Source organism: Muntiacus reevesi, chromosome 9 (genome assembly GCF_963930625.1).
Source record: "Muntiacus reevesi chromosome 9, mMunRee1.1, whole genome shotgun sequence".
NCBI classification, from domain to species: Eukaryota; Metazoa; Chordata; class Mammalia; order Artiodactyla; family Cervidae; genus Muntiacus; species Muntiacus reevesi.
This window is the reverse complement of record NC_089257.1, coordinates 75,145,005-75,157,780: the sequence shown is the minus strand read 5'-3', so window position 1 is coordinate 75,157,780 and position 12,776 is coordinate 75,145,005. Positions and strand designations below refer to the sequence as shown.

The window sequence follows — 12,776 nt, the reverse complement described above, 5'->3', positions numbered from 1 at the left end:
CTCCTCCAGGGGATCTTCCCACCTCAGAGATCGAACCCATGTCTTATGTCCCCTGCATCAGCAGGCAGATTCTTTACCACTAGCGCCACCTGGGAAGCAGAGTCCTACAAACAAAAAGATCACAATGGCAAAGCAGGCCTCATAAGAACCTAAGAGCAGGAACTGACCTTTGGGAGAAGGACCTTTGGGGAGAAGAGAAACATCTGAATTCAACTATCCTACGTCGGGAGCCGCCAGGATGCACCCAGTCCATGACAAGGTCATGGGATGAGAGAGGAACCTGCAAGGCAGCCCTTCTTCACATGCGGCTGCCCCAGGGGCCCAATATGTCCCCTTGGGAGCCGCCAGGATGAGAAAGGAATCTGCAAGGCAGCTCTTCCCCTCAAGATTGTCCCGGGGGCCCAGTATGTCCCTTTCTTCTTTCTGTTTGACTGTTGTTGGGCTTTCTATTAACTTTTGGAAATATAATATACAGTAATAAGGTCTCCCTGAAAAAGTCCAAGCCTTTTTGGAAATGCTCATGATTGCTCTGGCTCAGGACATGACCATAAACATCAAGTCAGAAAAGAAAAGGTCACAGGTACAGTTTGGCTGCTTGCTTAAAAGATTATAATGTTCTAGAATAGAAAAGAGTAGAGGCATTTAGATTTAGAAGTAGATGTACTGCATCAGTTTACTTGCTCCTTGGTTGAGAGGGTTTTCATTATTGCTATTTCCTTGCTGCTATTTGTCCATTGTTTCCCTTTCTTTAAACAACATGGGACATTATGGGTATTTTTGTAGAGTTAGGAAATGGGGTACATAGGATTTTAATAGAAGATTTATATTAACCAGCTTCACTGCCATTATCTCACTATTAACAGAGAGAGGTGTTTTGCTGTTTTAGAGGTGTTTTTGCTGTTTAATAGTTAATCATTGTAAATTGAGATTTTGTGGTTTCAGGTAAAGAAAAATATCAAGGTTTTTCTCATGGTACTATTCTCAGAAATGTCAAACATGTTACTGTGACCCTTCGCATGTATTGTTTTATTGTCCAAAGAATTTACACTATACCTGAGATTTGTAGAACATTGTTTTGTTAGAATGAAAATGTTAGGCCATTGGGGCAAGAAGACTATGTACAGGACATTTAAGAAAAAACCCTGTAATCAGAAACGTTCTAGAAGAATGCATAGGGGAAAAACATGGGAAAGAAAAATATTGATAGGAGCACGAAACCAATATCTGATGCAATATGTGGTGACTTAAGGGGGAGGTAACGTTCATTCTATAAAAACTGAGCTATCCTAAAAATAAAAAAAAACTGCCTCTTCTATGCAACCTTCTGTGTGTGTCTGTCGTCTTCGCCGATGCCACTCATCCCTTGGGTGTTCCTGGACCTGCTGGGGCTGGACCCCAACAAGCCTAGAACTCCTTCCAAAGACTGCCTTCCAGCTGATTCTGTGCAACTCAAATCATTCAAGTGATAATTTTGTAACTGAGCAAGACCCCATGGAGCCTTCCTGAGACAGACCCCTCTCCCACATTGTCTTCTTTCGCTCCTCTCTAAGTACCCAGATAATAGTTCCTAGTGCACATTTCCTGGGTTGTCTCACAGATGCTAAAACCCCCACCCAATAGAAGAAGTTAACTACTTGACAACCAAGTAGTTGACAACCAAGCTACTTGGTCACGTAGCTTCTAGACCTACTGGCACCTAAGAATTAATAGGGCTTCCCAGGTGGCTCAGTGGTATAGAATCCACCTGTCAATGTAGGGGACGTGAGTCCAATTCCTGGGTCGCAAAGATCCCCTGGAGAAGGAAATGTCAACTTGCTCCAGAATTCTTGCCCGGGGAAGTCCATGGACAGAGGAGCCTAGCTGGCTATAGTCCATGGGGTTACAAAGAGTCAGACACGACTGAACATCTGGGCATACACACACATCAGGAAGTTTGGGCTTTCTGAGCACAAGCTGTCCTAGACTCCTAGATTCATAATAAACACTGCACTCCCCCTAACCACAGCCTGGTGTGTCAGGAGACTGACCACTGTGCATGGGTGAGGGGACCCATTTGGTTTGAGAAGTTTCAGATGCTGCTCTGAAATTATAGGGCTTCCCTGATAACTCAGCTGGTAAAGAATTTGCTGCAATGCAGGACCTGGGTTGGGAAGATTCCCTGGAGAATGGAAAGGCTACCCACTCCAGTATTCTGGCCTGGAGAGTTCGATGGACTATATAGCCAATGCATCCTTATACAGTGCCTCACAATAAACACTGCAATTTCCTTCACCACAACACGGTATGTCAGTAGATTGACTTTACTGTGTGCGGGTGAGGGGACCTGTTTGGTTTGATAAGAGCTTCAGATGCTGCTCCGAAATTATGGTGCTGTCAGACTATAAAGAAACTCTCCAGTTTTTACCATGAATATAGCCGCCGCCCCCACCCTCGCCATTCTCTCGGAAATTCAGATAATCAAAAGTTCATCATATTTCAGAAAATGTTGAAACACTACAGTCGGTGATTAGATGGTTCTGTAAGCCCCAGAGAAGGGGCAGACGAAGAAATTTCACATCTTCCCTGTGTGAGAACAGACAGGACTCTGGGCTTCTGTTTTTTGCAGGCACAGGAAGGCCATGTGAGCTTCCCGGAACTCCAGGCCCTACAGAACTTTTATTCACCTCTTCAAAGTCTACAGGACAGGGACGTTCCTGGGTCAGTGGCAAAGATTCCAGGCTCCCAGTGCTGGGTACCTGGGTTCCATCCCCGGTCAGGGAACCAGATCCTACACACTGCAGCCAAGAGTTTGCAGGCCACAACCAAAGATCCTAAATGCAGCAAAACATTCAGGACACCCTGAAGACACCTGGCACAGCTGAATAAATAAATACAAATTTTTTTAATTGTTTAAAAAAACCCTACAGGACAAATTCAGAGGTGGCCGTGACACAGTTGGTCGGTGCCCAGGATGCTTGTCAACTCCATCAGGACAGACTCGGAGGACACAAAGGAAGTACTTTCACCTCTCCTCCGAAGGAATTATCCAGTGTTTGCCTTACAGGACAGAATTATCAAACAGTCACTGTTTTGCATGTCTCATGGAGGAAGTGGAAACATGAGCCCTGAGGTCATGAGGATGAAAGAGTATCCTGTGTACCTTAGGAAATATTCCCCCAGTTTTGACATGTGTATTGACTGAAAAATAATGCACAACTTAAAAGATTAGGATTATGTTTTACTCAGAGGACAAGACTAAGGGCTTAAGCTTGGAACGCAGCATCTCAGATAACTGAGAGTCTGTCTGCAAGGAAGCAAGGGAAGAGCAGGATAGACAGGAGTTTTTGCAACAAAGGCCAGGGAGTCGGAACCTCTAAAGATGACTGGAATTAAAGAAAGCCAGACATCCTGTATTAATGACTTTAGCACTTTGCTATGTATGAAAGTGAAAGTGTTAGTCACTCAGTCACGTCCAGCTCTTTGAGACCCTGTGGACTATAAGCTATCCAGGCTCCTCTGTCCACAGAACTCTCCAGGTAAGAATACTGGAGAGGGTTGTTGCCATTCCCTTCTCCAGGGGATCTTCCTGACCTAGGGATCAGACCTGGGTTTCCTGCTACCTGGGAAGATGCAAAAGTCAGGGTTCACTGAAATCATTCCTTTGCCATGCACCTCAGCTACAGAGGCCAATGTCATATTCTTTCCCACCCCGAGTCTCCTTAGGGTACATTGTTGGAGAGTGGCTGCAGTAACTGAAAGGCGTGGCAGTGGGCAGCCCTCATCCCTAATGTACTGATATGATAAATTAACACCCTTAATTTACTGATATGGTAGGCGATACTTTTTTTCATTGACATGTGTACATACCCACTAGGAACAAGGAATCACTGTGCTATTTTATTCAAAGGAAAGCTTTTTTGTCACTGTCCTCCCAAAAGCCATGCCAACATATTTTAGCTGCTCATATTAATGGGCAAAGAGGAGTTATCTAGAATGTCCGAGCAGGCAGGCAACCCTTTGAGATCACTTAACCAAATGTGTTCAAACTGTAATCCTGTCTCGTTAGTGCTCCAGTTATGAAAATAAGAGAGGCGAACCATCACGTTTCATAGAAAGAGTAGGATACAATAGAATGGATCCAAGAGCCGGCCACTGGAAGGACAACGTTGCCTCATGAAACTTTTTTCAATTGTGTTTGTGTAGTGTGTGTGTCATGGATAAGGATTTATCTTATTTTTGTTGCACAGTTTGAAAGAGTTTGAAAAAGACTGATCTGCAGGCTTTCTGCATCACTGAGTCTTAACTTTTAGAGGGAATTACAAATTCTTTTGAGGCTCCTATGAAAACAGCAGGCCTACTTTTCCAAAAACACACATACAATTTTAGATTGAAATTTCAAGGGTAAGCCTAGCATCAGCATAAAGAATTCCCCAAACAGGCTACACTTTTCTTTTTAAAGCTTAAGTCCAGAAAGGTTATTTTTCCCCATATAAGAAAAAGTTGAGAAAGGGACAAAGTATCTTCGTGGACCCCTACCTCAGAGGTAAGGAGAAAATGTTTTCAATGTATGAAGTGTAGTTTTACAGAAAATGTTACTCTTCCTATTAATAAAAGAGAGAATTAAGGCTAAAACGAGTGTCTAGGTAACGTTTTTGTTTGTTTGGTTTGGGTTTTTTGCCTTTCTTTTTCTATATTTATTTTTAATTGATTGATGATTGCTTTCCAATATTGGTTTGATTTCTGTCATACATCAACATGAGTTAACCATAGGTGTACATATTTCCCCTCCCTCCCACCCTTAGACAATGTTTTAAATATAGCAGATGTTCAATACATATCTTTGAGGTCAAAATATGAACTTATTTTAGATCTGGAAATTAAAATTCCTTAGGCAAGATTTGGTAACATTAAAAAAAAGAAAGGTAAGTAACATGAAGAATGGGTACCTGTTTTGCAGTCTCTCACATGGGCCAGTTTCTCCCTGGTACAGACAGCCAAGTCCATGATGTCTCGTCTGACTTTCTCACCTCTTTCCTTGATGGTACATCCAGAATCACCTGAAGATATACCACCTGCATCTAAAATATGAAGAAAACACCATAATGTCTCATATTTCATGCTAGTGATATTGCTTACAACCTCTATATAAAAAACGCATCTAGAACCAAAACTCAGATTTTTGTGGCTTTTAATAAACCTGACCCACATTACTGAAAACAATGGGGAATGTACAGAAGTCTGCAGCCTGAAAATAGAAAATCGTGAAGGAAGCATGGTCTTTTCTTAAACATAACAGACCCTGAGTTAACCCCACCTCATATAACATTTGGAGCTGCTCTGATTCTCCTCTTGACTAAGGAGGAGGCTCTCTCTCCCTACACTCTGCTCCACACCCACTGATGGAGAGCTGGTCTCCCTCCTGTAGTTCTTGTGTAACTGAAGAATTACACATTAAGACTGTCCACATCAACTTCTGCACAGATTGAGGCTGAAAATCTCTCAACTTCCCCAACCACAGGAAGAGAAATGCCCAGAGGCTGTCATCAGTTTTTATGCTAGATCATTCCTCTGAGAATGAAAGTCAGCACTTCACCTTGGGGCATGTCACTGTGTTAGGTTTTAGAAAACATGAAATTGAAATCTATTTCCAGATGAATATTTTCTTTTTTAAACGAGTATGAAGAGATGCTGATTTTGGATACAACTTTGACACTTTGAAGATAATGTGAAAATATCAATTTTATATTACAAAATTATTACTACAAAGAAACATGACTAATAGTATACATATCTCTTTCCTTTGATATAGTCATGATCTGCAACTACCCCAAATGGCACTACCCACTCACCCAAAACTGCTGGCCATACCCTTTTCGGTGGAGTCAGTCTTTCAGGAAAATCACAAAATTTATTTCATTTTTAAAAATTTGATTATTCTTGCTAATTATCCAAATAGCTTACAGCTCAAATGATGTCTGGTGGTTTCTAAAAATTCAGTCTACCATAGATGGTGGGAAAGATTGAAGGCAGGAGGAGAACGGGATGACAGAGGATGAGATTGTTGGATGGCATCACCAACTCAATGGACATAAGTCTGAGCAAGCTCCGGGAGTTGGTGATGGACAGGGAGGCCTGGCACATTGCAGTCCATGGGGTTGCAAAGAGTGGGACACGACTGAGCAAATGAACTGATAGAATGGTAGTTGCCAGAGTCTGGTGAAAATCACTCAGTCGTGTCCGACTCTTTGCGACTCCATGAACTATACAGTCCATGGAATTCTCCAGGCCAGAATACTGGAGTGGGTAGCCTTTCCCTTCTCCAGGGAATCTTCCCAACCCAGGGATCGAATCCAGGTCTCCTTCATTGCAGGCGGATTCTTTACCAACTGAGCTATCAGGGAAGCCGGCCAGAGTTTGGGGGGAGGGGCAAATGGAAAGGTACTGTTAAATGTGTACAAAGTTTCAATTTTGCAAGGGGAGAAAGGTTCCAGAGATGGATAATGGCAATGGTTGCACAACAATGCGAATATTGATAAGGCCACACTGGACTGTGCACTTCAATATTGTTAACATGGTCAATTTTACATTCCACATGTTTTACAATTTTTTAAAGTAAAAATATTCAGTCTACCCTCAAAAGATTAAGGGTTTCCATCACTTGCTAGTCACAAGGATGTGCAGAAGATGTGGAAATAAATTCTCAAAGAAAAGCTGGAATGGTGCTTGCATGATGGCAACAGGGGCTGGAATTATGAGACCAGACATTTACACTGTCTAAGTCACTGGGTCTGCGGTACTCTATCACAGCGGCCCTGGGAAACTAGCACATCGGGCAGCCAACTTGCACTGTGTGCTATGGGCTATTTAGAGTAGCATGTCGATAAGTATCTTGAGGTCAAATCTGGATTTGCAGGGAAGAGGGCTACCACCAAACACTGATGTTTACCACAGGTGGGAAAGGAAAACAGACTGGGAAATAGGCACACCAGGTTTCTACCATCTCTGCAAGGTAACAGTGTTGATATTTGTATGTCATGAAGAATTTTTAATTTTTTTCCCAAATTTATTCAGTAAGAAACAAATAAATCAGAAAAATTGGCTTCCTAATGTCTGGGGGTTCCCAATTGCCAAACACCATCAGGAAATTCAGTGGCAGGCTCTGTGTTTGGGAGGCTCAAAGAAACACAACAAACACAGAGGGATACTTCAAGGAAAGGAAGATGGGATACTCAAGAAGTGAGTCTGCTCTGGTAGCTGTGGCCAACACTTCCAAAACTATGTTGAATAGTAGTGGTGAGAGTGGGCACCCTTGTCTTGTTCCTGACTTTAAGAGAAATGCTTTCAATTTTTCACCATTGAGGATAATATTTGCTGTGGGTTTGTCATATATAGCTTTTATTATGTTGAGGTATGTTCCTTCTATGCCTACTTTCTGGAGACTTTATCATAAATGGATGGTGAATTTTGTCAAAGGCTTTTTCTGCATCTATTAAGATAATCATATGGTTTTCATCTTTCAATTTGTTAATGTGGTGTATTGATTGATTTGCAGATATTAAAGAATCCTTGCATTCCTGGGATAAAGCCCACTTGGTCATGATGTGTGACCTTTTGAATATGTTGTTGGATTCTGTTTGCTAGAATTTTGTTAAGGATTTTTGCATCTATGTTCATCAGTGATATTGGTCTGTAGTTTTCTTTTTTTGTGGCATCATTGTCTGGTTTTGGTATTAGGATGATGGTGGCCTCATAGAATGAGTTTGGAAGTTTGCCTTCTTCTGCAATTTTCTGGAAGAGAGTAATAAGAGGAATCCAGATAGGAAAAGAAGAAGTAAAACTCTCACTGTTTGCAGACGAGATGATCCTCTACATAGAAAACCCTAAAGACTCTACCAGAAAAAAAAAAAAATAAAGACACTGCCAGAAAATTACTAGAGCTAATCAATGAATACAGTAAAGTTGCAGGATATAAAATTAACACACAGAAATCCCTTGCATTCCTATACACTAACAATGAGAAAACAGAAAGAGAAATTAAGGAAACAATACCATTCACCATTGCAACAAAAAGAATAAAATACTTAGGAGTATATCTACCTAAAGAAATGAAAGACCTATATATAGAAAACTACAAAACACTGATGAAAGAAATCAAAGAGGACACAAATAGATGGAGAAATATACCGTGTTCATGGATTGGAAGAATCAATATTGTGAAAATGACTATACTACCCAAAGCAATCTATAGATTCAATGCAATCCCTATCAAGCTACCAATAGTATTTTTCACAGAACTAGAACAAATAACTTCAAATTTGTATGGAAATACAAAAGACCTCGAATAGCCAAAGCAATCTTGAGAAAGAAGAATGGAGCTAGAGGAATCAACCTGCCTGACCTCAGACTCCACTACAAAGCCACAGTCATCAAGACAGTATGGTACTGGCACAAAGACAGAAATATAGATCAATGGAACAGAATAGAAAGCCCAGAGATAAATCCACGTACCTATGGACACCTTATCTTCGACAAAGGAGGCAAGGATATACAAAGGAAAAAAGACAATCTCTTTAACAAGTGGTGCTGGGAAAACTGGTCAACCACTTCTAAAAGAATGAAACTAGAACACTTTCTAACACCATACACAAAAATAAACTAAAAATGGATTAAAGATCTAAATGTAAGACCAGAACCTATAAAACTCCTAGAGGAGAACACAGGCAAAACACTCTCTGACATAAATCACAGCAGGATCCTCTATGACCCACCTCCCAGAATATTGGAGACAACAGCAAAAATAAATAAATGGGACCTAATGAAACTTAAAAGCTTTTGCACAACAAAGGAAACTATAAGCAAGGTGAAAAGACAACACTCAGATTAGGAGAAAATAACAGCAAACGAAGCAACAGACAAAGGATTAATCTCAAAAATATATAAGCAACTCCTGCAGCTCAATTCCAGAAAAATAAATGACCCAGTTAAAAAATGGGCCAAAGAACTAAACAGACATTTCTCCAAAGAAGACATACAGATGGCTAACAAACACATGAAAAGATGCTCAACATCACTCATTATCAGAGAAACGCAAATCAAAACCACAATGAGGTACCATTACACACCAGTCAGGATGGCTACTATCCAAAAGTCTACAAGCAATAAATGCTGGAGAGGGTGTGGAGAAAAGGGAACCCTCTTACACTGTTGATAGGAATGCAAACTAGCACAGCCACTATGGAGAACAGTGTGGAGATTTCTTAAAAAAACTGGAAATAGAACTGCCATATGACCCAGCAATCCCACTTCTAGGCATACGCACCAAGGAAACCAGATCTGAAAGAGACACGTGCACCGTAATGTTCATCACAGCACTGTTTATAATAGCCAGGACATGGAAGCAGCCTAGATGCCCATCAGCAGACAAATGGATAAGGAAGCTGTGGTACATATACACCATGGAATATTACTCAGCCATTAAAAAGAATTCATTTGAATCAGTTCTAATGAGATGGATGAAACTGGAGCCCATTATACAGAGTGAAGTAAGCCAGAAAGATAAACACCAATACAGTATACTAACGCATATATATGGAATTTAAAAAGATGGTAACGATAACCCTATATGCAAAACAGAAAAAGAGACACAGATGTACAGAACAGACTTTTGGACTCTGTGGGAGAAGGTGAGGGTGGGATGTTCTGAGAGAACAGCACTGAAACAAGTATACTATCAAGGGTGAAACAGATCACCAGCCCAGGTTGGATGCATGAGACAAGTGCTCAGGGCTGGTGCACTGGGAAGACCCAGAGGGATGGGATGGGGAGGGAGGTGGGAGGGGGGTTCAGGATGGGGAACACATGTAAATCCATGGCTGATTCACGTCAATGTATGGCAAAAACCAGTACAATATTGTAAAGTAATTAGCCTCCAACTAATAAAAATTAATGAAAAAAATAAAATGAAATAGATTGCAGAAAAAAAAAAGACTGTTCCCTGGCCAATAACAACTATAAGACATTATCAATTATGACATCTTATAATAATGTCAAAATATATAGAATGTACATTTTAAAATCAATGAAAAAAATAAAAAGAAGTGAGTCTGCTGCTCAAAGGCTTGGTCAAGTCACTCCTATTTCTTTCAGATGGGATGCAACCAAATGGTCAAACGGAGCTGCACTTACATTTCTGTGAAATCCTGCTTGTTCTATCACAGTCACTGCTAGAGGATGCTTCGTTATCAGTAAGTGCAACAGATGGAGGCTGAAATAAGTAACGATATTTGGTCAGATTTAAGACATTAAGTCATAAACCAAAACATTCTCATGCGATGAGAAGGAGAATGGAAATCATGTCCTGTGTCATTAGAGTACCACGAGCTAGGAAAAGAAAATGCTAGCAGGTAAGATGCTTGAAAGAGGAGGAAAGACTGCCCATTTTAGAAAAATAGATAAGGCCAAGCTACAGTGTTTCCCATTCATGAATCTTTGATTTCAATGCTGTGAGCCAGATACAGCCTTTAGCCCCCAGAGGCAAAGGTGTGAGCCTTGGCCCCAAAAGTGAAGTCTCTCAGTCGTGTCCAACTCTTTGCGACCCCATGGACTGTAGCCTACCAGGCTCCTCTGTCCATGGGATTTTCCCAGGCAAGAATATTGGAGTGGGTTGCCATTTCCTTCTCTAAGAAGGTCATCAAATGGAAGGTGGTACAGGTGGTCACAAGCTTCCTGGTGACAGACGATAAAGAATTTGCCTACAATGCAGGAGACACAGGTTCAATCCCTGGAGAAGGAAGTGGCAATCCACTCCAGTGTTCTTGCCTGGAGAAATCTATGGACAGAGGACCCTTGGGCTATAGTCCACGGGATCGCACAGGGTTGGACACGACTAAAGCGACTAACACACATACAGATGATCACAGACCTTATGCTTCTGTAGCTCTTAGACATAGGGACTCTGACGTGAACAAGTTTATACAAGAAAATAAACTGAGCCCAGAGGATCTGGGCCACCAGCCAAATGATGAGGCTCCTGAAAAAACTGGTCCAAAATTAGTTCACAAACTAGATGAAGAGAACCATTAATATTTTCTCTTCACAGTAATTCCCTGTTGAAGAAGCCTGATTTCTTTTTTTTAATGGGGAAAATCAACAGGTCTCTTTATGAGAGTAAAGGCATAATGACGACTACTCACGTAACACTTCTGGTCTAAGATATTATTCCAAAAACTAAGTTTTTGCTAAGTATTGCTCCAAATACTAAGTGTAACATCACTCAGAAATTGCAGATTTGCTTCTCGATTCAACCTAGCTGCCTAAGTTTAATAAGGAGCCCTATGCACAGCGGTTGATTCTAAATTTCACTTGTGTTTGAAATTATTTCTTTTTATACAAATTAGCAAGATGAATCATATTATGTTACATACCAAATAATAGCACCTTTAAAGGTACAGTCCTTTTAACCAGGAGACTTAAAAACGAATGAAGTAATTAAAACTCAGAAAACAGAAGTGATCCACTCGCCTCCCACTTTCAGTCCTTTTCAGCGGCCAAAACATCTACATTAATATCTTACTCGGATAAGCTCCCCAACGGGAAATATATATATATATATATATATATATGAATATGAGAAACCCTGGAAAGACTCAAAGTTGAAAGAGAAGAGAGAAGAGAAGTCGCTGCTTTCTATCAGAGAGGAAAAGAGATGTGCAGAGAAGGGCAGTGTCCACGAAGAAGCGGTAGGAGGGAGACATCTCTGCTGCTAAGCGGTCTACACACCGACGGATTTCCCTGGGCGCGCCCCACCTCCGCGGCGCCGGGGCTGCGGGCCATGCCCCGCGCCCTCACGCGGGCGCGGCCGCTCATGTCCCCGCGGAGCCCAGAGGCCGCCAAGTCTCACGGCGCGTCTTCACCAGCACCGGACCGCATAGAGCCAACAGGGGCGGAGGAGGTGGATCTCCGCAGAATCGAGGCCCGGCTCCCGCGTGGGTGGAGATGGGCGCGTAGCCGGAGACCGGCGCGTAGCCCGCCGTCTTCCCGCGTCGGGGGCGGAGTCAGCGCCTGGGCCGGAGCGGGTGGGAGGCTGCCTCCAGACTTTTCTTTGCATCCGCCCCCCCTCAAATTTATCCAGCTTTCTAGTTTTTGCCCATCAGAGGTGTATATAAGGTTGCGTCACACTTTTTTGTCTGTGTTATCTGCTCACTTCTGCTCCTGGCTTCTGGATGTTTTAGAATATGTCATGTCAGTGTTGTTTCTGAGAAATATCTGATTCATCTACTGGGGCATTGGGAGGATTCATTTAAAATTAAATTAATATAAAAATGTGCAGGAATGCTTTAAAAAAAAATGGTAGCCATATCTTCATCTGTGTGATAGATGTGAGGGTTTTTCTGCTATTGTTCTGTGAATTGCCTGTTTATATTCTTGGCTGTTTTAAATTGTACTTCTCGTGTTTTCTTGTCATTTGAAAGATTTTTTTTTTCGTAACATAGCAAATACCTACTCTTGATTTATCACTTGTTAATTTTAACTATGAAGTTCTTTATCTAATCAAGTCTTAATTTCGATGTAGTCAAATCTACTAATGTTCTATTTTATTGTTTGTGCTTTTGAGATTTTCTTGAAAGAAAATTTTCCCTGACCTGAATTTACAAGGACTGAATTTACAAGGACTTCATAGGACATTGTGTTTCCCTGGTAGCTCAGATGGTAAGGGATCTGCCTGCAATGCAGGAGACTTCGGTTTGATCCCTGGATTGGGAATATACCCTGGAGAAGGGAATGGCAACCCACTCCAC

General features: G+C 41.6%; 1 protein-coding gene across 1 annotated transcript in view; it reads right to left on the bottom strand.

The window, feature by feature from the left end:
* The window catches only part of PIWIL4 (piwi like RNA-mediated gene silencing 4), a 55,617-nt gene extending 43,773 nt beyond the window's left edge, over positions 1–11,844 (bottom strand). The window contains exons 1-3 of the mRNA XM_065945402.1: positions 11,758–11,844; positions 10,159–10,243; positions 4,926–5,051 (exon numbers count right to left, since the gene is read on the bottom strand). Of these exons, the coding sequence (XP_065801474.1) occupies positions 4,926–5,051; positions 10,159–10,243; positions 11,758–11,844 (298 nt within the window). The remainder of the gene's footprint in view (positions 1–4,925; positions 5,052–10,158; positions 10,244–11,757) is intronic.
* Between the last annotated feature and the right edge of the window lie 932 nt (positions 11,845–12,776).